This window comes from Chaetodon auriga, chromosome 22, assembly GCF_051107435.1.
Source record: "Chaetodon auriga isolate fChaAug3 chromosome 22, fChaAug3.hap1, whole genome shotgun sequence".
Lineage (NCBI taxonomy): Eukaryota > Metazoa > Chordata > Actinopteri > Chaetodontiformes > Chaetodontidae > Chaetodon > Chaetodon auriga.
In genome coordinates, this window is record NC_135095.1 from 9,640,512 (window position 1) to 9,666,152 (window position 25,641).

The 25,641-nt window shown below is 43.5% G+C and overlaps 1 protein-coding gene across 7 annotated transcripts in view; it reads left to right on the top strand.

Moving 5' to 3' along the window:
• Positions 1 to 25,408, top strand: part of nrcama (neuronal cell adhesion molecule a) — a 48,816-nt gene extending 23,408 nt beyond the window's left edge. Inside the window, exons 3-32 of one of the 7 annotated variants that reach the window (XM_076722796.1) lie at positions 6,786 to 6,941; positions 7,496 to 7,513; positions 7,889 to 7,994; positions 9,108 to 9,301; positions 9,510 to 9,632; positions 9,805 to 9,975; positions 11,377 to 11,488; positions 11,631 to 11,815; positions 11,951 to 12,082; positions 12,338 to 12,481; positions 12,611 to 12,722; positions 12,919 to 13,085; positions 13,243 to 13,390; positions 13,484 to 13,608; positions 13,970 to 13,999; positions 14,783 to 14,884; positions 15,566 to 15,763; positions 15,866 to 15,936; positions 16,120 to 16,345; positions 16,704 to 16,819; positions 16,926 to 17,133; positions 17,751 to 17,873; positions 17,981 to 18,157; positions 18,364 to 18,396; positions 19,044 to 19,109; positions 19,552 to 19,674; positions 19,804 to 19,959; positions 20,441 to 20,572; positions 20,659 to 20,737; positions 22,272 to 25,408. In XM_076722796.1, the coding sequence (XP_076578911.1) occupies positions 6,848 to 6,941; positions 7,496 to 7,513; positions 7,889 to 7,994; positions 9,108 to 9,301; positions 9,510 to 9,632; positions 9,805 to 9,975; positions 11,377 to 11,488; positions 11,631 to 11,815; positions 11,951 to 12,082; positions 12,338 to 12,481; positions 12,611 to 12,722; positions 12,919 to 13,085; positions 13,243 to 13,390; positions 13,484 to 13,608; positions 13,970 to 13,999; positions 14,783 to 14,884; positions 15,566 to 15,763; positions 15,866 to 15,936; positions 16,120 to 16,345; positions 16,704 to 16,819; positions 16,926 to 17,133; positions 17,751 to 17,873; positions 17,981 to 18,157; positions 18,364 to 18,396; positions 19,044 to 19,109; positions 19,552 to 19,674; positions 19,804 to 19,959; positions 20,441 to 20,572; positions 20,659 to 20,737; positions 22,272 to 22,506 (3,906 nt within the window). In that variant the 5' untranslated portion in view covers positions 6,786 to 6,847 and the 3' untranslated portion in view covers positions 22,507 to 25,408. The remainder of the gene's footprint in view (positions 1 to 6,785; positions 6,942 to 7,495; positions 7,514 to 7,888; positions 7,995 to 9,107; positions 9,302 to 9,509; positions 9,633 to 9,804; positions 9,976 to 11,376; positions 11,489 to 11,630; positions 11,816 to 11,950; positions 12,083 to 12,337; positions 12,482 to 12,610; positions 12,723 to 12,918; positions 13,086 to 13,242; positions 13,391 to 13,483; positions 13,609 to 13,969; positions 14,000 to 14,782; positions 14,885 to 15,565; positions 15,764 to 15,865; positions 15,937 to 16,119; positions 16,346 to 16,703; positions 16,820 to 16,925; positions 17,134 to 17,750; positions 17,874 to 17,980; positions 18,158 to 18,363; positions 18,397 to 19,043; positions 19,110 to 19,551; positions 19,675 to 19,803; positions 19,960 to 20,440; positions 20,573 to 20,658; positions 20,738 to 22,271) is intronic. The other 6 variants (XM_076722800.1, XM_076722797.1, XM_076722801.1 and 3 more) reach the window with 6 other exon arrangements.
• The last annotated feature ends 233 nt before the right edge of the window (positions 25,409 to 25,641 follow it).

The window sequence follows — 25,641 nt, forward strand, 5'->3', positions numbered from 1 at the left end:
CTGCGGGAGGATTAGGCTTGTATGACTGCACAACACTATACCCCATACCACCACACACACACATATAACCAGCATGGCCCTCTGCTCTGGCTGAGCTCACGGCTTTTGATGAGATGACCTTAGACAGGCGAGACATGTACTCACAAACACACACATACGTGCATGCATACACACTGCACATGGGCACACACCCAACACCCGGCCAAGCCCCTGGCAGCCCTCAAACCGGTCCATACGCCTGGCAAAATGTGTGCAATTGTCCAAATATCACAGCACTATAATTGGATGTCAGATGGAGCAAATTTTAATGGCAGCTATCAGTAATGGTACGGATGAGTCCAGTGTTTTGTTTTTGATATATTTCAAACCGGTTCTAGTCGAATCCAGTACTCTTGGTTTAACGAAAGCACAATTCAAATTGACTATTGACTTGAATTGACTTCAGTTGAATTGACTAATTGACTTGTGTTTTGCAAAACAATAATGCATGGATTTCAAAGCTAAACCTTCCCATCATGTATGTGTGCATTTGCTTTTCCATCGGTCCTGCACTCTGTGCAGTGCAGTAAAGAATTATCCCCGGTTGAACCGTGGCCACATCTTCAACTGCCTGAGGTGTCACCTTGTGCCCGGCAACACCCCTGCCATTTCAGCATTATCCCACTGGTAAACAACATGAAGGACAAAGGCCCCCGTGGGGTGGTTGTCGAGGTGCGGATGTGATGGTGGGCGGGATGCATGGCCAGGCGCATGCTGACCATCAGCACTTCACAAAGCCTCAGAGAAAAGCAGGCACTGGGGGATTCTGCGGATGGTGCTAGAAAAACTGACCCCAAAAAGGAAAGGCCCTGCGTGTGCGTGTGTGTGTGTGTACATGCAAAAAGAGGCTGAGATAGTTTGTTCTGATTAGCTGGCGGTGTGTGATCCGGTGGAGACAAAGGGGCTGCCAGTTCTGTCCTATCATTGCAAAGAAGTGGTGTTAGTATAGTGAAAGCTCCTCTTAAAATAACTTCCAATGCAGGGGACAGCTTCCGATGAAGTCAGCGGTTAGATCATGAGGCTTTCTGAAATTAAGCAGCTGTAACTTGCAACTGGAGAGCTGCTGGTTCCCATCCTGACAAGGTAACATGGCAGAAGGGCGCTTGAGCAACAATAATTGTGTTGTTGCAAAGTCAACAGGTATGACTTTTCCCTTCAAATCAAATGTTCACACTGATTTGTTGACATTTGGCACACGCTGTGTAAACATTTCCTGAGAAATAAAACCACACCAGTAATACAAGTATACTCTTACCTCATCCTCACTAAAGACTTTTGTCTTTTTTACAGTAAACTCCACACCTCACCTCTGCATACCCCAGTGCCAAGGATTTGTTTGACAGAAAATGCATCTTGAGTAACACCCTGCATAGTGTCACTTTAGCTTGAGAATGAATGCTTTCCTCCCATCCCTCATGTCATGTCTCTCCTTACCTTCCAAGGTGAGGAAAGTGTAACATCATCCACCTTTTGTCTGCGGCACAAATGTGCTTTAGTAAATAATACTTAACTCGGGAAAAAGATATGAAACAGGCCTGAATACGGGCCCATCTATCAAACCGGATTTAGAGGCAATGCAACCCCTTGTTTTCCTTTTTCATCAAAAGGGCCAGTCTAGGCTTTGCCCCAAAGAAGTAGGGCCGTTTTCTCACCTTACAATAGCCTTTGTTCACAGCAGAGCGGCCGCTTGATGGGGGTTTGTCGAGAAAGCAGAGAAAGAGAGAAATAAGGGGAAGGAGAGACAGAGCAGTCGGCCAGTAAAGTTATCAAATTGACAGAGGACTGGGATGTTAGCATGTCTTTGTGTCTCTCCTCGTCCTGGTCTCCTGAGTTAATCTCTATCTGGTACCCACTGATTTACATTTAGTGTTCTTCCTCCACAGACACTGGAAGTGGCTTTTTGTGTTGTGCCTGTAAATCTGGCCTCTGTCTCAAGGTATGAGAAAAAAGTGGTAAAGTAAAGCTGTTATAGTCAGTTTTCTTTTTTCTGGTTCCACTTATGGAAGGTTCAGTCTCTAAAACAAAGCAGCACCGAGGGCTAAAGCTACCCACACTTAATAAAAAAAAAGGCAATATTCCCTGCTGGACAAACTTTTCACACGATTGCAGGATTGGTTTTTAAAATACTGCGATAACAGTTCTCACCTCCGGCGCTGATTGCACAAAGGCATTTGTTCGGTGTCGGTGTAGAAATGGTCTGTGTGTGGTCTGTGCCGTCTGTGTGCATGTGTTTGCAAGAGGCCGCCTCTGTCCTCTTTCTTCTTTCCCACTGTCTGCTCAGTTTGAGGGAGTTTGGCTGTTTGTTTCACCCGCAGGTGTTTTTTTTCTCCAGTTTATTTCCTGTCACAGTTTTAAAGGTGTGTATTTTTAATGAAGTTCAGTCTGCTTTCCCAAATGTCAGCAGCGAAGTGGCGATTACGGTGGCTTCACATTTAGGCTGCAGTTCCCCTCAGTGTGTTTGTGGCAACTCTCATGGCTCCAAGCTCCTATTCTTGTGACCTGGTTACTGCAGGCCACTGCAGTCTGGTTACAGCGTTATGATGCACAAGCTGGAAGAAGCCGTGAACTCTCAGCCTGCAACGACAAAATAAGTCATATTAAATTTAATTCCATGACAGAATGCAACTTCTACAATACAATGATGTGGCATCTGAGTGTTTATGTACAAATCTGTCTGTGTACCGAGCTCCACATGAGAGAACAACCAATCTAGTCCAGTCTGGCTGAAAGCGGTCCGACTCTATCATCTATCATCTCAGAAATATCTCTGTCGCTAAGATCTGATGTGACTGCAGATGACTGTGTTTTCATCCCCCACATCTAATTCTCTTCCTGCCTCCCTTTGCCTCCCTCCCTCATCTGTCTAGTCAGGCTGTCATGCCTCAGTGTCTCTCAGTGTGACTGAAGGCTGTGGAGTGACCAACTTAGCACGTTGCTTCAGGGTTTGCAAACTGAGAGGCAGGAAGACTGTTGGGTCTGTGTCAGCAGTCTTCACGTCATCCTTTGTTGTTTGAGAACTGTTGGCTCTGCTTGTATATCGAGCATTCAGTATTTTTAAAGTCCTCTCTCGCCCCAAACATGAATGGCTGAATGGACACATAGGTTTTTTGATGTTATTGGGTGAAAGTTTGTTTTAGTCTTAGTCACTGAAAATTGAAGTTAGTTTGATGTCACGTTTTAGTTGTTTTGTTTGGTTGTAGTCAGGATTTAGTCAGTGGAACTCAGTTTTGTGACACCAGGTATTAGAGGCTTTGTTTAAGGAGGGAAAGCAGAACATAAAATGAGTGAAAGAGAGGAAAGAAGACAGGAAGTGAAAGAAGGGATAGAGAGACCACATTGGAAAGGCAGAGCTGGACTCTTTGACCTCTGGGCTTTGACCCCTGAGTCAGAGAAGAGAGGGATGAGGAGGATGAGAGATGACCTGCCCACCAGCCAGAGTCATCCCACTCATCCTCCTTTGAGTCCTCTTTGTTGTCATCATCTCTGTTTTTTTTTTTTTTTTGTGTGTGTCTGTGGCCTGAGAGAAAACGAGCAATGGGAAATGATTTTTACCCCCTTAGTTTTAGGATGAATGTGAGGCTGCATATGTGTGTAATTGTGCTTCTATAAGAGCCTTTCTTGGATATATTGCCGTCAGAGAAATGTCTTCCGCCACTCAGCGCAGTACAGCCTCGTGGTCTAGACTTTAGCTATGAAAAATTCACTCAACAGGCATCAAAAGCACGGTGACCGTATTTGACCATGCAGCAAACCGGTATGAAAGCGTGTCAAAGGATCGGATCATCGGTTTTAGGGTGCACGATCATGCAAATCAAAGGCTGGGAGGAATTTTCAACGTGAATGTCTGAGCAATTTATGCCAGTTAACACTGTGACATTCTGCCTGTTGAGATATGGAGATGCTGACATTTGCACATGGCACCTAATTTTGTGTGTGTGTGTGTGTGTGTGTGTGTGTGTGTGTGTGTGTGTGTGTGTGTGTGTGTGTTTTCGGTTTGTGCCTCTGCTTGGGGAGTCATCTTTGTGGGTTTTTTATGCTGCGGGGCAGTTAATCTCTATTTGTCTCTGGAGATGTGACCCAGGTCAAACATAAAAACAGACACAGAAGAACAGATTAAAAAACCCACATCATAATTCAATGTTGGGGGGATTTTTTTTTTAAAGTCATCACTTTATGTATGAAATATGCAGCTAATTTGTGTTTGATGTTTTATATCACTCTCATATTTGTCTGTTAAATATAAGACCAGTAGCCAGTAGCCGTTAGCTTATTTTAACATAAAGACGAGAAACGAGGACGCAGCTAGCTAGCAGTTAGCCTGGCTCTGTCCCACAGTGACAAAATCTGCCAACCAGCACCTCTACAGCTCACAAGTTAACACGTTATATCTATTATGTTATTCAATCAGAAGTATATCTATTTAGCAAGATGCATTTGCTCGTTGATCCTTTTTTCATTAGCATGGTCTTTGATCCGTATGGAGTGCAGTCCATACGGATCAAATGCTTAACTTTTTCATACGTTTGACCAATAGTAGGAATTTTTAATAGAACGTGGCCGCACCATCACATATTTATTGATAAGAAAATTGCAAAGCAGTGAACTGCAGCACTATTGCTTTTAATATATATTATATATATATATTTTAATATAATATTCATATCGGCTTCAAATCCAGAATTGGTCGAGCTCTACTTTAAAGGAGAAGGCCGCTGAAGCAAATGATGCAACGTCTCATTTTTCACACGTCCCCCATCACACCCTCCCTTCCCTCAGGCTACAGAATTCCTCTTTCTCCTCTTCCTCTGCTCTATCTCGAATATCTTCTTCATTTTTACCCATGTATACTCGCTGCTCATGCATTTCCATCATCCATCTCCTCTTCTCTTTTTGTCATTGATTACTTTTTCGACACTTATTAGCAGCCCTGCCAGGTGAATGGGCTTCTCTGTCTCGCTCTCTCTGGGAGAAAATGGCCTGAGGTCCAGCACGCCTTAATATGGCCACCGTCGCCGTGGGGGGAGGCCATTTCTGCTGCAGCAGCATGGAGCATTATTGTAATTAATCTGAATACGGGTTATTACATTTGCATGATATGGTGTTGCCTTTTTCACAATGAGATTTAGCAGGCATGGCCAGCATTTAATGCACTTAAGTGCATCTCATTGTGTTGCTCTCTCTCTTGTTCTGTTGGCTTCCCTCTCGATTAACTAGTGAGAGTGATATCCAATAGGACGTGTTGGCGTAATTAGCCGTGTCCTGGGGTCGTATTAGCTCACACACTCTGCCTAGCTCAGCTGGATAAAATCTGACACTCTTTCTCTGTGTGTGTGTTCATTACCATTCTCTCCCTATGTCATCAGACACGCTTCCTCTCCAGCAGAGTAGAGATGCAACATGCCTGAAATTAACAGTGATAATTTCACCGTCAGATGCCTCTGAAGACTTCAAGCCCTTCCTGTGTATTTGTATATACAGTATGTGTGCGTGCTATGCCTGTGCATCCACATGTGACTGTGTGCCTCCAATATATGGGCAAATATGCGTGTGCTCCTCATGAATAATGATGTCAGGATGGACTGAGCCATTTACCTGGCAGCAGCAGGCTGCTCCATCTCAAAATCCATCTTGGCCTGCTGATTGGAGTTAGTCACCCTTCAGCTACTTTAATTCAACCAGCTCATGCGATGGAAAAAGACAAAAATGAGCCAGTTGACTGAAGAATTTCCTTGAATAAAATGAAACATTAATAATAGTGAAGCTAAAATCTTGCAGATGTATAACATATTATCTAGAAGACATTCATGAAAAACATTATATGCACAGGAATATCTTGATGCCATTGGTGCAGTGATATAATGGCAGTTTTAATGCACATGTGACAGCGGCTCACACACTGTAGGACAGCCGACATAAAAGGGAAAATCAAACACAGTTTACAAGAGCCCATTAGTGCCAACATGCTTCTGTGTGTTTGTGACGACTGTACATATCTATCTGTGTCTCTTTGCCACACACAATGCAACAGAAGCCAGCTAGCTTGTGGGTCTGCAGTCATGTGTAACTTGATCCATTTGACACACTGACAAGGATGCTTTCATTAATGTGGAGCGTTTGTGCATGCATGTGCCGATCTACCGCGTGGCTAAATCTGCAGCCGAGCCGTGATTGTTCCAGCCGAGCGCACTCACGTGCCATATGTTTACAGGCAAACACGTGGCAGACAGGACGTCTCAGTGGGGTGCAGGTTAGACGTTCTTGTCTTGAGAGCAATGCAATGTGAGCACAGCTAGATCTAAATAACATTCTACACTGATGCTTTCATAAGATACTGAGTCTTGAACACCAGAGAAAGTAAATAAGATGGCTGATACCTGCAGGAGGGATGCTGAAGTTGTTTAAGTTACGAGGGCTGAAATCAAGTTTGTTTTGACTTTTCTTCCTGCCAAGGTCTTTACGTTGGCAGGATGACTGGTCATCCAACGGACGAGCCATTGGTCATCCATGACACACACACCCTAGTTTGGATGTTGAGCTGTGAGAATAAAGTAAACTTTCCATTGTGCTTCAGACTAAATAGTATGTGAATCTGTGTCTTTCATTTTTATAGGCTAATCTTATATACATGCGGATTGTGGTACCTGTCTGTGTATGTACATGTGTTTGCCCATTTTAATTTATGACATGTGTTGAGCCCCAATTTGGAGATCATGTAGTAATCTGTCCTTTTCTTGTTCTTCCTTCAGACGCTGACCACCCTGACTGTGTCGTTGAATTTGGACAAAAGGTTTCTATCGTGACACCGACCATGGACAGGAACAGGAAGAGGGTGCCGGGCTTTGGAGCTGTGCTGTTGATACTTGTGAGTCATGTGACCTCAGCGCTGGAAGTGCCTCTTGATCGTAAGTATTGTCCTTATCAATATCACATGTACTATGATTATCAAAATGGTAAATTCAGATATTTTCCAACTGTTCTGCTTACATCAACACATTATGCTCTGTGGAAAACTGTAATGGAAATTCTTTCATGATGTGGTGCATAATGGAGAACATTACAGCCACTATGGGGCACTAAAGGGGCTTTGGAGCAGCTGCACACTGAGCAGCAGTTTACTGGTTTTCTTGTGTTTCAGCTTTGCATGTTTCAGCATGGAATCAAGTTTGCGGTTTACAGCCATGAAATGCAATTTCATTTCGGAAGAAATTTATTTATCGCACACACTGTGTGAAATTATGATGTCCTCAACTACTTTTCACGCATTCTTTCTGCCTGCCTTAAACTGAAACCATGGAAGTATTCACAAAAAAAAAAAGAGGGAAATCAAAGGTAGACTCAGTAAGATGCTTAAAAGTACTTGAATGTGCAACTGTTTCTGCTGAACCTGTGGTTTACTCCTAACACCTTTCCTCAATATTCTATCACTATTCTCTGGCGTGTCACGGTGGACAAAAAGCTAAAGTACTGGAAGGATGTAAGTTGCCACTAACACTGCTGTGACTTCTAGTGTGACGTATTTGCTCTTCAAACTTATTTGAACTTGCTTTCGTGTGGATTCTACCAATGTTAGACATGCATGCAGTTGTCTCTACACTGTTATTTTGTGGAGTGACTTGCTTGTTTTGGAGTGGCGCTTGCTTTATTGTCAGTTCAGGGACTGGTAAGTCGTTATCCGATAGCTCTTGTGACTTTTGTTTGCAGCTCCAGGTGGTGTTACACTTGATTGTCAAGCTTGACTGAACGCTTGCTGCATGTTGCTTGCACATCCTTGATTCTGAAAGCTGCGGTGTGTTAATGTTTACATGCCATTGTATGTGTCTGAACTATGCTTCTATTCATGTTTTGCCAGTGCCCCAACCCCCCACTATAACGCTGCAGTCCCCAAAGGATTACATCTTTGATCCGCGGGAGAACATTGTCATCCACTGTGAGGCCAAGGGGAAGCCTCATCCCAGGTGAAACAATCGCTCCTCCCATCGCACTGGTGCTTGTTTACCAGAACATGTGCAGGTTTCCATCCCAGCTGCACACTTTTTTGCAGTCTGTTGCACTAGCTGTACGTAAGGTCAAACCTAGCCTCGTTATAGCATAAATTATTTATGCATGGCTAGAATGAAAGTGATTGCGCCATGGAGATAAGTGAAAACATAACTTTAGACTGCTACTTAGACTTAGACTGTTACTTTATTGATCCCAATTTGGGAAATTATTCAAGCAGCAACTTAATTGTTACACATGACTATGATAAAACAGCAGTTTTTCTGGTACACTGCATAATGTTTTCATTAATTGTATGGCATTTTGTAACACAGTAATTAGAACTGCAACTATTAATTAATCAACTAGTTGCTAACTGTTAAAATGCCAACTGTTTTTAGAATTGCTGAATTGGTTTAGGTAATTTTTTAAGATAAAAATAAAGCAAAATTCTCTGATTCCAGCTTATTGACTTTGAATATTTTGTGGTCTTTATACTCCGCTATGTAAACTGAACATTTTTGGGTTGTGTCAGCAATCAGCAATGAAAATAATCGTCAGTAACAGCTGTAGAGACCTAACTTATTGATCTAGCTTACTATGATGTGCCATGATGCCAGCCGGAAAGCTAATGCACACGAGCTAATTTAGGTACAAACTAACTAGTAGTTCAACTTTACACCATAACTTAGGAAAGAACTTATCTGGTGCAACCCAGTGCTGGTTAACAGTGGAATTGAGGGACAAAAGCTCCCGATACAACCTGATCAGTAAACTGATTTCCATTCGGTTTTATGGTCCTCTGTGTGAAATTATAGATCTGTTTCTGGGGACAACTTAACCCGGAGCGGAATCACCATAGCAACTGTTGTCACGGAGACCACTTGAGAAACTCACCTGGCAGAGGGAATTAGACACAGGTTAAATTTGCCACAAAGCCACAGATGAGTTAGAATCTGCCAGACTTGATGATTCCATTCAGCGTGAATGGACAGACCACAATGCATGCTGATGATTTGAACAAACCGGCTGCGCTGTGTCTCTCTGCTAGCCTAGAGATGACGAGTGATAGTTGTTTTTGTTGATCTCAGCTTTTCATGGACAAGAAATGGGACCCACTTTGATGTAGAGAAAGACTCCAAAGTCCTGATGAAGCCCGGTTCAGGAACCCTGGTCATTGACATCAGCGGGGAAAAGGCTGAGGCTTACGAGGGAACGTACCAGTGCACGGCGCACAACGAGCACGGCACTGCTGTATCCAACAGCATTGTCATCAGACAGTCCAGTAAGAATTCTCATTATATTCACTTAGATTTTTTCCATTGCCTTTCGGACATTTACGTGGATTCTAATGGCTTGAGCTCCGCTTTGTAAAAATCATATTGGAACTCTTCCGCAAAACGCTCAAGGTCATCACACTTGCAAACTTAGACGATTGTGACCCATACTGTTGGGCCTGAAGCCCCTTTGTCTGATGTTTGTGTGACTCGCAGGGTCCCCCTTGTGGTCGAAGGAGAGAAATGAGGCCATCGTGGTGCAGATGGGGGTCTCCCTGGTGCTGCAGTGCCGACCCCCTGCAGGGCTGCCACCTCCTGTGATCTTCTGGATGGACAACAGTGAGTCATTTGCATGTATATATATCTGCACACATGGCATGAGGACATAAGAATTTAGAAAGATGGACCCCTGAAACCCTTTACTGACCCTATGGGAAAGGAAAGCTCTTTGTCAGACTTAATCAAACAGGCTATTTACCTTGACGTCTTTTTTTTTCCATGTCTAACTAAGACTTCCAGAGGCTACCGCTGGATAAACGAGTGTCCCAGGCTCTGAATGGAGACTTGTACTTCTCAAATGTTCTCCCAGAAGACAGCAGGCCTGACTACATCTGCTATGCTCGCTTCCCTCACACACAAACCATCCAGCAGAAACAGCCCATCTCAGTCACCGTGCTGGACAGTAAGTCAAGACACTGAATACGACTCCAGGAGACTTAACTGTTACTCACAGCTTTTTCAGCATTTTGTGTTCAATGGGTTATTGCATTGCTCCTGTTTCAAATCCGAGTGTTGCTCATGCAGAACTGTCTTAGCCTTAGGTTAGTTTTGTGCTGTCCTTCCTGTATTCTTCCTTTCCTGACATTCATAAAGGGCTTCCAGCAATATTTGAGTTGGCCTCATCACAGCATCCGAGTAATGCAACTGTGATGCTGGATGCACAATGTTTTTGCAGCAACACAATATTATTCTCTAGTTGCAATGCATTTTCACATGCTGTTGCATTGTTTACACACTGGAAGTCGTTGTGAAGTGAAGCGTTACCTGTTTTCTTTCCCAGTTTTGCATGCTTATGATTTTCTGTTATATTACAGTGGAAACAATGAATGAGACTGTGGCTGCTTTATACAATATCACTGATTTCTATGGTGGTGAGTGCTGCTGATTTATTCCCATTCAGCCCCCTCAGTGTGAACCCAGTCCTGTTTTTACTCCCTGGCCTAACTATACCCAACATACACTCTTAACTTGGCCTGAATCCCCTCCTTTGTGACTATATTAACAATCTCGTCCTCAGGTTTCTCTCATTATTATCCTGTTTCTATGTATTTTCTTGTCTAAGATAAGGGTCTCAGCGTAGAGAATCAGACAATTCCGTGATCCTGATCAACATAAGTAAAAATGGTCTGACTTGAATATGTGATATGACAGCAATATCCCTGATCGCCTCTGTGCGCAGATAACGCATTAAAGCATAAGAAAGCTTCAGAGCATGCATAACATCAAAGCTAACTGCATCTCCCCTGAAATCATCAATACACAGACAGACTGATCTCATGATCCGCTCAATCAAGCACACCCTCAACGATTAATCACGGCGGCCACAAACAGTATGAAGCGTGATAAACACATTATTATTGTATTGGCCTTTTCGCCAAATGAACGTTAAAGAAGCCGAGATCTTTCCATTAAGCAGTTCTGAGGGGCGTGTGTGTGAGACTCGAGGGGTTACTTTCCACCAAGAACCCTTGTGTTGCCATAGCAACAAACTGACGGCTACTCCTCTCGAGGAGCTTCCTCTTGCACTCTGATTCTGAGATAAGTGCGCATATGAGTCGGGGAATTATTAAAAAAAAACGTCTATTCACTCACCCTTTTACTATCCCTTCTATACACTCTGACACATCACTTCATGACTCTTCATTTGACAAAGTGTGTTCCCACCACCTTCTTCCTTCATGAGAATATGAATGGCCCGCTGAGCTCACCCAGTTCCTCCGGGGGTCCCGCTGTGGAAAGAGGAGCATTCAAGTCTAATGCTGTGGTCTGGTTCTGATTTGGTCATGTGTCTTCATGTGTTCAGACAGCCCGGAGGGGGAGCATCGCCCTGGATTCATGATGCCTCTGGGCACCACCAGCACCAAGATGGTTCTGAGAGGGGAGACTCTGGAGCTGGAGTGCATTGCTGAGGGCTTGTAAGTCGGCATCTGCTGTGAAGAGATAAACTTTTTTGCATCATACAATAATGTCCTTTATAAGAAACTGTCATGGTGCTCATAAAACTTGACAGCTGAGAAAAACAACATGACCCAAAAACTGTAACTTCTTCTGTGACAGACCCACTCCTGAGATCTCCTGGCAGAAGGATGGAGGAGAGCTGCCGAGCGGCAGGACGTCCATTCATGACTTTCAGAAAACACTCAAGGTTTCCGATGTGAATGAAGCTGATGCTGGGGACTACCGCTGTACAGCCACAAACACCCTGGGCACTGCACACCACATCATCAAGGTCACTGTCAAAGGTATGCACTTTAACCCAGTTCTTTCTGTGTGTTCATGACATCAGAATTGGGCAACATTGTGTTGGAAAAGGGTTTTGTTTGTTATTCTCTCAAAAATGTGACTCTTTGTCTCCTTTACTTTTTTCTCATCCACAGCGGCTCCTTTCTGGGTCAGCGCTCCCAGGAACCTGATCCTCGCCCCAAACGAGACTGGCATCCTGACTTGTCGAGTCAATGGAGACCCCAAACCGAAGATTAGCTGGTTTGTCAATGGAGTCCCCATAGAGAGTGAGTAAAATAAGACCATGCGTTCAAAAATAGAATATACCACATATTCACACACCCACATCCAAAGCACCTGCGAACAGCAGAGAGTATAAACCAACATCCAGAGTTGGGATTGAACTCCCAGTCCCAGCAGTGTTTTTTTTCCCACTGCATGGTATTCTATATAGTTTTATGTAAAGCACCAGAATAGTTATGTACTAGAGTCTACATGAAGCTCTCATGGTGCAGCTGAGTAACTTCCTGTCTCACTAATAGATGCACCAGAGGAGCACAGTCGGAAGGTGGATGGGGACACCGTGATTCTTAGCAATGTGCAATCTGGGTCCAGTGCTGTCTACCAGTGTAACGCATCCAATGAATTTGGTTACCTGATGGCAAACGCTTTCGTCAACGTTCTTGGTAAGTTAAACCAAATCTGTTTAGCTGGAACTTTACACTAAAGTTGCCAAAATGTGGATAGAGAGGCCAGTATGTGTGAAGGGGAGACAGTGACTGCTGATGGAGATAATGTTGTGCTCCTTCCCATAGCTGAGCCACCAAGGGTGCTCACTCCACCCAACCGAGTGTATCAGGTCATCACCAACAACCCCGCGTTGCTTCACTGTGCCTCCTTTGGCTCACCATTACCGACCATCACGTGGTAAGATTCAGATCAGCTTTTCTGTGGCTGGTGTTGTAGATTTAAGGAATGTACAAGTTTATTTTAACACTGAAAAGTGAAAATTTAGTATTCATTTTTCGCACACCAGAGTCTTGTTAGCCGAGCCGTTTCCTCACCAATTCTCCTGCACAGCACCATAAAGACTAAAACTATGCTGTTTGCCGTTTCCGTGCAGGTTCAAGGACAGTCAGATCAGCATTAAGAATGGTGACCCTTATGTGATCCACGAGAATGGTACATTGGAGATCCACGTGGCCCAGCCACTAAACAGTGGGAAGTACACCTGCATTGCCACCAACAACCTGGGGATCAAGGAGAATCATGTTTACCTGGATGTTAAAGGTGAGATATGGACCCGTCACAGTGAGACTGGTGGTTCAATCTTAACCTGTTGAAAATACTATAATAGCTAATAAAGAGAGGATTTTTAGGCCATTAGGTCAGATGGCTAGCTGTGTTATTTGTTAATATGGGCTCTTTGATTTTCTCCATCTTCCAGAGCCCACCCGTATCCTGAAGCAGCCAGAGTACAAGGTGGTTCAGAGAGGAATGAGCGCCACATTCGAGTGTAAAGTCAAACATGACCCATCCCTCATTCCCACCATGACCTGGCTCAAAGACAGTGGAGAGTTGCCTGATGATGAGAGGTACAAAGACTTTGAGACTCACGAGAGATTCATTTGACTTCATTTAAACACTTGTTATGCAAACCATGAAATGCCTCGTGGTCCTGTGATCAGGTTTGTGGTGGACATCGACACTCTGACCATCAAGGACGTGACAGATGGAGATGAGGGCACCTACACCTGCATCATGAACACCACCCTGGACCAGGACTCAGCCAGTGCCATGCTGACTGTCATAGGTATGTTCACAGTTGCACATACATTCAAGGGTGTTTGGCACTCAGCAGGATGCCTGAAATCTGGGGTTGTGGGTGTAGAAATCACACAAAGTGAATTCTGGATAGATGTATTTTTAAAGAAATCAAAGTTGCAATGAAATATAATAAAGGATCTCATTCTGTTGACAAATATCATAACTGGTTTAGAGTCAAACCAGACGCAATTTAAAATAAATCAAATTTCAGCAAGAGTCTGTATCAGTGCTAATCTAATTCAGTGTCACATTCCCAAAGTATTTCTTCTGCTCGTCTGACGTTTCTAATATCTGCCACTAACATCTAATCTCTTCTTGTACTTCACTCTTGCTTCTTGCTGTCTCAGAGGCTACTCCCACTCCAGCTATTGTTTACGGTAAACCGTGTATAGATGAGGATGTTGTATCTTTCATCAGTTCATTTTGTAAATCCTGTAGTGTCCATTTTAGCATAATGTTTATTTTATGTTGACTGTTCTTATTCATGTCTTTATTTCATATTTCCTTGTGATCTTCACTGAGTTTTGTTTTATATTGGGCATGCGTTTTATATTTTTTATAATTTAATTGTCAAATACCCAGCATTTGAACAATGCACAGCCACCGCACACCCATGCTTCACCCACACAGGTGTTTTCAGTTAACCTGCCTGATTAATCCCCTTCTCAGGTCTTTGTGGGCATGAGGAGACTGTGATTGTTTGCAGAGGTCTAATCAGCCACAAGGAGAAACATCTGTGTGTGTGCCTGCTCTCAGAATGTCTCAATGCACCAAACACACTGCACTTTAGGAAGGTTTTCTTGACAAATTATTGAATTGTCGAATGAAAATATAATGCTAACTGAACATCCAGCAGTGAAGATGTTTGCTCACAGTAGTTACACAACACTTTCAACTCTTTCTTTAATAAGCTTGTATTCCATGGGCATTTTCATGACAAAGGAATCTGTTTAATTATAAATTCCAGGCTAAAAAACACCAATGTTAAACTACAGCGTGCGTCATAGTAAATTTTTGTTCACCTCATTTGCTGTAGTTTTTACTGATGAGTCTTGGGATCAAATTTTCAGTCAAAGCAGTAGTAAGGACGAGCTGGAATCAATACCAGAGATAGAGTTTTCATTTTGTCTGTGGTCCTGTGCTCCTCGTTGTGTTTGCAGAGAAACCTGATCCTCCATCTGACCTGGAACTGACTGACCAGACAGAGAGGAGCGTCCGGCTCACCTGGATCCCCGGAGATGAACACAACAGTCCCACACAGAGTATGAAATGTTATGACGCTGCTGCTTAGTTGTTTTGCAGTTTATCAAACTGCACTAGAATATACTACACTTTCCCACTACCAAAGTTGAAATCAGACACATTCCCAGCTCATCAAATACCATGTTTTTGTCACACTCCTTGGTGTCTCATACAGGCACACCAGGCACTCATTAGCGCCCGTAAGAGACATCTGCCAGAAAACCTTTTGAACACATGGTTACCATATGAAACAATCTCATTTTGTTTAGGTTTAGGCACCAGAAAAGCTCAGCTACATTGAGGAAAAGCTCATGGTTTGCGTTTAAATAAATATGTGTGCGTATGTGACATGACTTATGTGCGTTATATGACATACATGAAGCAAATTAAGTACCCCACGCAAATTCACTAGTCTAAAATTGCTGTTGATCGGTTTACATTGCAGTTAGTTGAAACCTAATGCATTTTTGTTCCGCAGGATTGTCAGATACAGTCAGGTTTTCGTAAGCGACTGCTGTAGTTTTGTGGGAATAAACAAGACTTGGTAGTTGCCATAAAAAGCAGTGAGCCACCATGGTTAAATATACACACTCCATTTAACCTACAGAAATCATCATCAGAAAGAAATGTTTGTCTTTTGAGCCGGTGTCTACCCTGGAGCAAATTGAACCTGGAATCTTTTTTTTTTTTATCCTCCCCAGAGTTTCTGATCCAATACGAGGATGTGCTCCACCAGCCGGGAGTTTGGATCAACCTGACAGAGGTTGCTGGTACTGGCACCACAGCACAGTTAAACCTCTCTCCGTACGTTTACTACTCCTTCAGAGTCCTGGCTCTGAATCACGTTGGCTACAGCCAGCCGAGCCAGTCCTCAAGCCAATACAGGACCAACCCTGCAGGTGATGAACATGGTCACATGTCACATAGAGGAAAAAAACTCCAACATGTAAAATATTTGAAAATATTCACTGGCTGAACTATCATTGTTTTGCTTTTTCTAGCTCCTGATGAAAATCCATCAGATGTTCAGGGGGCAGGAACCGAGCCTGGCAACTTAGTCATCTCCTGGACAGTAAGATATATTTTTGTTTGATTGGAAATCACTTGTTACGGTGGGCTGAATGCCGTGAACCTATTTCCAGTAGTTGCTTCTTTTTGAAGCGTTATGTAGAGTAACTAAAGGCTTGGCAAATATTTCACGGCAGCCAAGAGCATTTCAGCGACCCGTTTTTCAGCGAAAATGTTCTCTGTATAGCCGCTGACAGGGTTTCAGTCCAATGGGCCTGGCCTGGAGTACAAAGTGCAGTGGAGGCAGAAGGATGTGGATGAGGATTGGTCCTCGAAGACTGTGGCCAACGTTTCCCAGTTTGCCGTGTCTGGGACTCCGACCTACGTGCCCTACGAGATCAAGGTCCAAGCTCTGAATGATTATGGCAGCGGCCCAGAACCTGAAGTCGTGATTGGATACTCTGGAGAAGACTGTGAGTGGACTGATTGTTTGACTTTGTAGGGTTCATCATTGGTCAAAACAAGGTACTTCGTAAGCCCGCAAAACACTGAAAGCTGCAGAACTAAGTGTTGACTCGTAGTGGGTTCAATAGCAACAACTAATACTTTCTAATAACAAGGGTTGACCATTGAATCTGCTCCTTTTTAATATTTTAAACCTTTTTCATACTTGTTTAGTAGGTTAGAGGTGAATTGTTATTGCTTCACTTTATCTTAATAGCTTTTGTATAATTTAATTGTTTGTTGTGGAAGACAAATTAAGTACTCGGTTACTGCAGTGACTTAAAACAAGGTCCTAAGCAACTGCTTCGCTCTCTCATTGCCCTGCAGTTCCTTTGTCTGCTCCTGACAGTGTGCAGATCATGGTTCACAACAGCACACTGGCAGAGGTACGCTGGGAGCCTGTGCCTTTGCCCTCAGTCAGAGGGAGACTACAGGGATACAAGGTATCGTTTGATAGGCAGTCACTTCTACAGCAAGTGTTTTGTTGTTGCAGACCTACAGCGCACACCAGACTAATATAAGAATTAACTCCTGGTGTCTTTCCTCCAGGTGTACTACCGTCGGGAGCGTGGCTTGCATGAGACAGAAGGGGAGACGGAGCAGCAGGAGCAGGTTTTGACATTCAGTGGGAATAGTAGCGAGGGACGTCTGCCAGACCTCCAGCCTTACAGCCTCTACAACCTCTCCATCAGGGTCCTTAATAACAAAGGAGAAGGGCCTCCCAGCCCCAGCAAGAGATTCAAGACACCTGAGGGAGGTGTGTAGAGCTGATGTACTAGAGTGGAGTGTCATGCACAAACAAAATTGGTGATTTTCTTGTTGTGAAAGTTTAGTAGTTGTTTGTTGTTAGCTATGTACTTCTGCCAGACCAATCTCACCACACTTCTGGAAGTTTTTGAAAGATTTGCTCCAATATAAAGACGGGTTTTATTTTAAAAAATGGAAGAGGGTTACAAGGGTCATATGACCCAAATATTAATTGGGTCTGGACACTTTGAATTCGATTGTGCAAAATCAGTCTTTTACTGCATCGGAACCTCTATTGTGTTTGAGTCTGTGTCTTGATACCTTCGGTTGCTACTGCTACTACCGGTGCTACCGATATCAGTGCTACTTCTGTGACAGTTAGTTAATGTACCCAAGTAACCACCCAGAGTGTCAGTAGAAAACAACCCAAACAACCTAACAACCATCTAGTTCCACCTTTGAAACCTCATGAAACACCCTACCACCGACATGGAAAAGCCTTCACAATCATACAGGTCCCTGTTCTGTTCCATAGCTACTATCTTCTACACTTCTACCTATATACATGTGAAAGTTGAGTCGTGTGCAACATTCAGACCCTGACTGTGGTTGTGTTTTTGTTTTCAGTCCCAGGGCCTCCTTCTTTTCTGAATGTCCTAAACCCGAGTTTGGACTCTCTCACACTGGAATGGGGCCCACCAGTGAAAAACAATGGACGCCTCATTGGATACACACTCAAATACCAACCTGGTAGGCTTACCAGCTGCTGTATTATGCAGCATTTGTGCAAAGGGTTGTTTCCTCATATTACTCCTTTAACTCCTCCTCCTTCACCCTTTCCGTCTGTGTTTCTGCAGTCAACAGTACCCATGAGCTGGGACCAGTTATGGTCAAGAACTTCCTGGCCAACGAGACCAACTTTACCTTGGACAACCTGAACTCCAGCATGCTCTACAAGTTAAACTTAAGTGCAAAGACAATCGAGGGCTCTGGCCCCATCATCACAAAGGAGGCCTTAACAGTCATGAACACAAGTAAGTTATGAACATGAGCATATTACATGAACAATGTGAGGAACAGGTCAACATCCTGTGGCAGTGTGAGGAGTTCAAGGGTCAGAATCACAGTGCCCTGACAGTTGATGGGGATTCCTGTGCGATTAAAAGTACAACCATGACGTCCAACTGCGTTCCGCACCTTATACCCCCTCTGTGTCTTTCTCTTTTTTCTTTCTCTGAAGTTCATACTCAGCCCACTGTAGAGACGGGCAAAGGTAACCAAGTTTGCCACTGGAAGCACATGCATGTTATTCATACCATCGGATATTAGAGACAGAAAAAGAGCTTAGCATAGATGTCGTTAGTTTAATTATCCCTGCATGTAACTAAGATAGCTTGTCTGAAAGCTCCCTGCGTGAATAAATAGGATCTAAGTGTGACAGACTTCCATGGCATATGCAAGCAACCCTCCTCCTCTGAGAGAATAGCTTGCATTTACCGCAGCATTGTTGACAATATTGTTTTTTTTAGAATTAGTTGTGCTTGCAGCTCTTTGGTTTGTCTTCTTCAAATGAACATGTTTTCATTCGAAGCCTCACGCATGATGCTTGTGAATGCGTCTCAGTCCAGTACTAACACATTTTATATACCTGCTGATGCTATGAATTGATGGATCGAGTACATAAATAAGCAGAATTTGATTTGATAGTGTGCATGCTGCAGTGCTGTGATTCAGAGTTGGTCGGTTTCTTCTGTTTGGATGCCGAACTTCACTCTGAATATCAGGACTGAGAGGTGTTGCAGCAAATTTTAACTCAGCATGTCAGTAGCAACCGTAAAATAGAGGCTCTGCAGTTTTCACTGTATGGTGTCTATTGTGCTGCGTATGTGTGTTGTCTCACTCTTTTCCATGTTCTTTCAGGCCCCACAGAGCCCCCTCACCCAACCTCCCCCGTCACTCAGTCTCCGCCTCCCCCGTTTCACAAGGGTACAAGCGCACTCCCTGTGTCCCCTTCTGCCTCCCCAAATACCTACACATAGTCTCCACCCTGCAAAAAATGGTCCATCTCAGCAAAAGAGAGTCTTTAAAAGATTTGTTTTATTAATGGCTGTAATCGGTATTTTAAGTTCAGTAAAGCTGATTCCTCGAGTCCGTGGATTTCTCTCTCAGCTAACTGGCACATGTTTTAAGAGGCATTATGTACTGAGATGGCCATTTTTAGCAACTATATTCACTGACCTGTTTCTATGTTCTGGTTGGATCTGACACTTTGTACGATGTTTATTTCTTTGAAATGTTAATTCTACTCTTGTACTTAAGCTCCCAAGTGGTATTACAAAGGTTTTACTTCATATGAAGGTATTGCAGTGAGTTGGGAAAGTGACTTTTGAATTTAAGCCCTTGATTTTTTTCTCTCTTGTGTGCTCAGTGCCACCTGTAGGCCCAGCGTTTGGCACAGTTAACACGTCCGTATCGGAGGACGGTGCTGTGATCAGTTGGGATTACTTTGGACACCATAAGAATGTATATGTGGAGTATATTGTAGAAAACAGTAAGGCTTCACTTTCTATTTGCAGCGAGTGCATGCACTGATTGGTCCATAAACACCATCATTCAAATAATTCTTTGTCCCAAAGGCTCCCTGAATCTAATTCCTCTTCATCCACTACACTGATTCTAGGTAAAGAGGACTGGAAAAAGGAGCTGGTAAACGGTTCACACTGGCATATGATTAAAGGTTTAAAGCCAGGGACGTCCTATAGGGTGCGAGTTGTAGCTAGAGACCCGGCTGACCCGACGGTCCACAGCACCGATGAAGTGTTGGTTGCGGTGCCAGGTGAGGCGGCATGCCTCAGGACAGATGGTCTTTGTGTTTATTTGTTCATTTTTTTCTGCCTGTCTCATTTTCCCATCCCCTCTCTGTTAGAGCACTGTCTCATTATCAGACATACGATGCTACATTCAGACGTGAATGTACGGTTTTTAGTTTGTTAGTTAGTGTGCGAGCATGTTGCCATCAGGTTGGTCTCATGCATGTCACTTAAAATCATTAATCAAAGGTCCATTATTTTACTGTTGTGGCTTGTTCTTTATATTGTGTGTACAGCGCCTAAACAATCATTGCATATTAACCCATTTTTAAATTCCATGTCTGTGTTTACAGCCTGTTAATCTCTGTGTCGATCAGCATGAAGAATTACAGAATTACAGCAGCTTGAATTGAGATTTGGCCTGACAGTTAATGCCTAGTTTGTCTCCATCTTGCCCTCCTTTGTGTGTGTGTGTGTGTGTGTGTGTGTGTGTGTGTGTGTGTGCAGCTGTACCCAGCCGGCAGGTGGACATTGCCACCCAGGGATGGTTTATTGGACTGATGTGTGCCATTGCTCTCCTCATCTTGGTCCTCCTCATAGTGTGCTTCATCAAGAGGAACAAGGGGGGCAAATATCCAGGTAATGCGCACATTATCGCTGTAATTTCAATCTTATTTAAATGCCTGAATGGAAATTTGGGAAAAACAAATGTCCGTCATCTACAGTGAAAGAGAAAGAAGATGCTCACCAAGACCCCGAGATCCAGCCCATGAAGGAGGATGATGGGACGTTTGGAGAGTACAGGTGAGAGACGTTCTCCAGTCAGAAAAGTTCGGACCACAGCCTGCATTTCTTCTGGTGTTTCATCCATTGTGTCCTGATTTGACTGTTTGTGTGTAGAACATTTTACCAGGCTGCAGAGACACTGTCCCCACCAGACTCCATTACCAAACACTCCATCGAGGCAAGGCAAAGATCTGCACTACTCTGTGTTGACTCTTATAAAGACTGACTTACCTCCACACTGGCCATCTAATCAACACATGCTTTAAATAATGCAAAATATGTCAATTTTAACAAGTAATCTAATCTCTGGCTAAATCACATGGATGCTAACTGTTCTCAAAACAAAATGTAAACAAATTCCATTAGGATGCTGTAGTTTTTCATCCCATTTTCACCTTTTTCTAGGAATGCTGAGGATGTTTAGAATTGAGGCTCCTCAGGATTTTAGAAGCAAAAGTAGTTGCTATGAATCAATGGATGTGTTTTAAATAACGTGGATGTCATTGTGCTTTAAATGTTTCCATGCTTTGTCGAAGGAGAAGTGCACAAAAGACACTCATTGTGGCTCATGAACTGCTTTTCATGTGTCCCTCCATTCTTTGTTTTTTTGATGGGTTTAGGTCTATGGAGAGGTAAGACGAAATGTGGTAAAACCAGCATGCATGCAAGCTATGTTTCTGACTTAGGATGAACTAAAAGCAAGGAGAAAGCACATCAGCTGATCTGGTTTTACTCTGACCTCATACTCATTGGCATAGTCAAAACCATAACCACAGTGACAACATTAACCCAAACATTTAACATAAGAAATGACTGCTTCTACTTCCCTAGCTTCCTTCATTTATTTATTTTTGAAATGCAAATGCATTGAGCTTGAAAATTGTTCAACTCAGATTGTAGAGCTTGCACAGTATTGACTGGAACAGGAGGTTTTCAGACATATTGACAGAAGTTAAAAGGCTTTGGAGGGGAAAAAAGTGCATTTTTGATTATTGCATGGAAACTGAAAGCATATTGGTTGATTTCACTTCAGAAATTGTCTGCAAAGGTAACGTATTGCAAGAGACTGAGCAGCACGCATTTGCAAAATCCTCTTCAGCAGTGGTCATTAACCGTAAATCTGAAGAGCACCCAGGCTTAAAACAGCACTAACACTTTGGATATAAGGTACTGCAGATGTAGCTGAGCTGCTCCACTGTACAAGAATCACAGAGTATAATGTGTCAGGCATTCATTGAGATTTTGAGATTAATAACCCTTCATACAGTGAGCAGTTGGGTATATTTGTCAACATAATGTCACAATGGGGCTCCACCAGCACATTTGTAGTGAGCCCAAACCAAAGTGTGTCCAAAACACAACAGCAGTATACTCTGTCATTATGCACAGTATATGTGGCATTTGCACAGTGGACAAGCCAGTTTAATGCTTGGATGATAGGCTGTCCCCTGTGTGGGACCAGGGTTTCTGATCACTGCAGAAAAAGTTCAACAGACCTGCGTGAATTGTTTCCTCAGTGACCTTCCCTCTAACCTTTTCCTCACCATTGCAGTGACACAGAGGACCACAAGCCGCTGAAGGGCAGCCGGACGCCGTCCAACGGCACGGTGCGGCGCGACGAGAGCGACGACAGCCTGGTGGACTACGGGGAGGGCGGGGATGGACAGTTCAATGAGGACGGCTCCTTCATCGGCCAGTACAGCGGCAAGAAAGAGAAAGACACGCACGAAGGCAACGAGAGCTCGGAGGCCCCGTCGCCCGTCAACGCCATGAACTCTTTTGTCTAACGGAGGGCCGCCTGTCGCCGAGACTGCTGAGAACGCCCTCATCTCCACACCCGCCAGCCCCTGTCACACTGTGACCTCCTCTGATCGACACACACTCAGCATGGCAAAGACCGACACCGCATCCCCCACGAGCGTTGGAAGAAGGCGTGAGACGAGGGATGTGAAACGAGGAGAGAGGAAGCAATACGGAAAAGCTGAAGGAATGTACCAGGAAGAGTTTTACCACTGAGACTGAGCAGAAGCGTGGCCAAGTGTGTGTGTGTGCGTTAGTGCCATTTGATCTCCTTTGCAAACATACTAAACATGATGTATCCAAATATATATTTTATCAAAGTACAGTACATGACCCGCAGGCAGGCAAATATGCATCGAATCGCACTCATAGACACCTGCATGGAGTTAAGTCTATTAAGCATTTTACCATCCTCGTGTCAGTTGTTGCAGAGGTGAGCTGCGTGTTGAGACTGTATATGGTTGCACGCCTACTAGTGACTGCCTCTTCTTGTTTTCTCTTCTTTTTCAGTCAAAGTGTTCAATGGCGTATGATATATAGAGAAAAAACGGCAGCTGTGTCTCTGCGGACACGGCTGTGAAATGTGTGACTCAAAGTAGAAGCTAGCGTATGTCTTTTTGGGACAGATGAACTGTTTGTACATGTGTAATAGACTAAGAAGAAAGCTATATTTCGAGGTCAGGGATGTCCATTTGTAGTGACTGGAAAACCTGGCGAGAAACACTTTGAACTCAGCTCACTCCGTATCACACCAGCCAGCCAGCCAGAACTCCCACAGCTTATTCCAACAGGCCTGTTTTTAGCCTCGTGTTTTCTCGAGCTTGAGCTTTGCTTGCATTTTCTTTCTTTTCTTTCCCCGATCTCTTCCTTTTACACGGAGCCCATGCTTCTTGTTCCTGAGCACTAACTGAGCGCAAGTGGAGGTGTGATTGATCCAGTGTCATTGTCAAGTGCTTCCACCCCGAATCGTGGCCATAATCGTATTGTCCGAACTAACCGCTACCCCGACATTGTGTCTGATAGCATTTCCACTTATCTGCTACGTATACTGGCAGAAAAGAAGTTATATGTAGAGGTTCACTCAGAGTACACGCTGTAGTTTCTGGATACATAGATGTCGATGATGAAGAACCTCTCAGCACGGTTTCTAGTGCCTTTGTGGAGAACAGTGACTTAGATCCATAGAATTAAATCCCTTCATACACAGGACAGACCTGGATTCAGTGCAGGTCATATACACAGAATCCCACCGTACTCTCACAGCAATTTTAAAGGCTAAGCGAGTATTCAAAACTACATTAAACACTCATGGAAAATAAGCTCAACAGGATTTCGCTTGTGTTGAAGAATTTGGTCAAGCTAAGATCCCTATGGTGAGCTATGAGGTCAATGAGGATTGAGAAACATAATTAACTTCAATTAACCTCCTCGAGTCTTTAAATAGTTTTCAACAGGGCTGGAAACTACTTTAAAAATGATCTTTTTCACAGTTGTACGCTGGCGTTAGTTGTGAGGAATAATTTTCGGTTGATTGTTATGGCCTTGTTGACAATCATGAACCCAGTTATCATCAGCCAATATGTTCCACAAGCAGACCACCAAATCACACCATCCAGCTAAGAGTTAAAGGCCGAGGAAACGTGTGGGATATTAGAACGTGTAGGAAAACCTGAGGTCAGAGCATGGACGCCTCATGTGTTGTCTTCATGTGTTCATTTCAAACACTGTCCCACTAACGCATTCATCTCGAGGAGGAGCTGCTGCTCAGCAGCACTAAACTACTGCCAACCTACTCACCAGGTAACTGCCAACAGGAACCAGACTCACCATCTGGCACAGACTATTCTCAGAATGGGACTTACTGGTAGCACTTAGAGATGAAGGGGTTGGAAAACTGCGTCATGAATACTGAATGTGGAAACAAGTGCGTTTGTTTATGTGAATGAAAATATTGCTTGTTTCACTGCAAATGGTAAAACACACTGGTGACTTTGGTTTATGCATTTAACCTTATATCTGTGTATGTTGTCACGTTCTGAGCGCAGCACTCAGTGAGTTTTCTATTCCTGTAAATGAATGAAGCTTGTGTGTGAATGTTTGGGTGCATGAGTGTGTGTATGTATGTGCGTGCGTGCGTGTGTGCGTGTGTGTGTGCAGCACATGCATGCTACTGTGTCAAAGCGTGCGCGTGATGTATGCTATCGCTTTCAATTTCCATGGATAACCGTCTGTAATTCTGATGTGTGTCCAGCAGTCAACTCCTACTCTCAACAGGAGATACGAGACTTCTTTTTTTGTTTCCAGAGAACATTTCCACGTCTTAGGTTTATCATAACTTGCATCAAGTTTTTAGGTTTGCGATGTGTCAGCTCTCCACGTGTAGATATTTTTGTTGTATTTTGTAAATAACGGCTTGAACTGAGCGTAGATGTGTTGAGGTCAGAGGTGAGAGCTTGACCTCAATCGGCCCTGCTGCACTATGGGTAGGAGGGCAAAAATGGCGTTGTGCGAGATAAGACTATTTACAGTTTTCACTCTTTCATTTGCTGTGAAATTTCTTTTTTGTCTTTCTTTTTTTTTTGAACTTGTCAGGTGGATTTGCTAGCTCAAATGTTTAGCCTATCAGGTATCAAAGGAGATTATTTAACTTGTGACTGAGCTCTTGTGACACCTGTATTGTTTCTGTCTCTGACAGTCCATGCACCTTTTTCTGTATTTTTTATAAAAAGCTACACGCTTGAACAGGACGTGTCATTTCAAACACATCCGTGCGTCTAGTTTACGACAACGTCTGAACGCAGCACGCTGGAAAACTGTTGTCCTAAACTAGATGGATGAAAATCCTTTTAAGAGTGTGCATCTAAAAAAAAACAAACAAACAAAATAAAAGTGTAATTTGGAGCATACAGAAGGATGGCCGGCGTGGAACAGATAAGCGAACTGGCACATTGGAGTGTGAATACCCTGGAAACAATGTTCTAGTGACTGGTGAACATACAGTAGGATATACAGTATATGATATGATATAATATGACATTCTGGTTAATGTTGAAGCTACACGAGAAGCATGAAAGGCTGTCAAAATGGTTTACTCTACAATATAATATTGCAAAATATTTTGT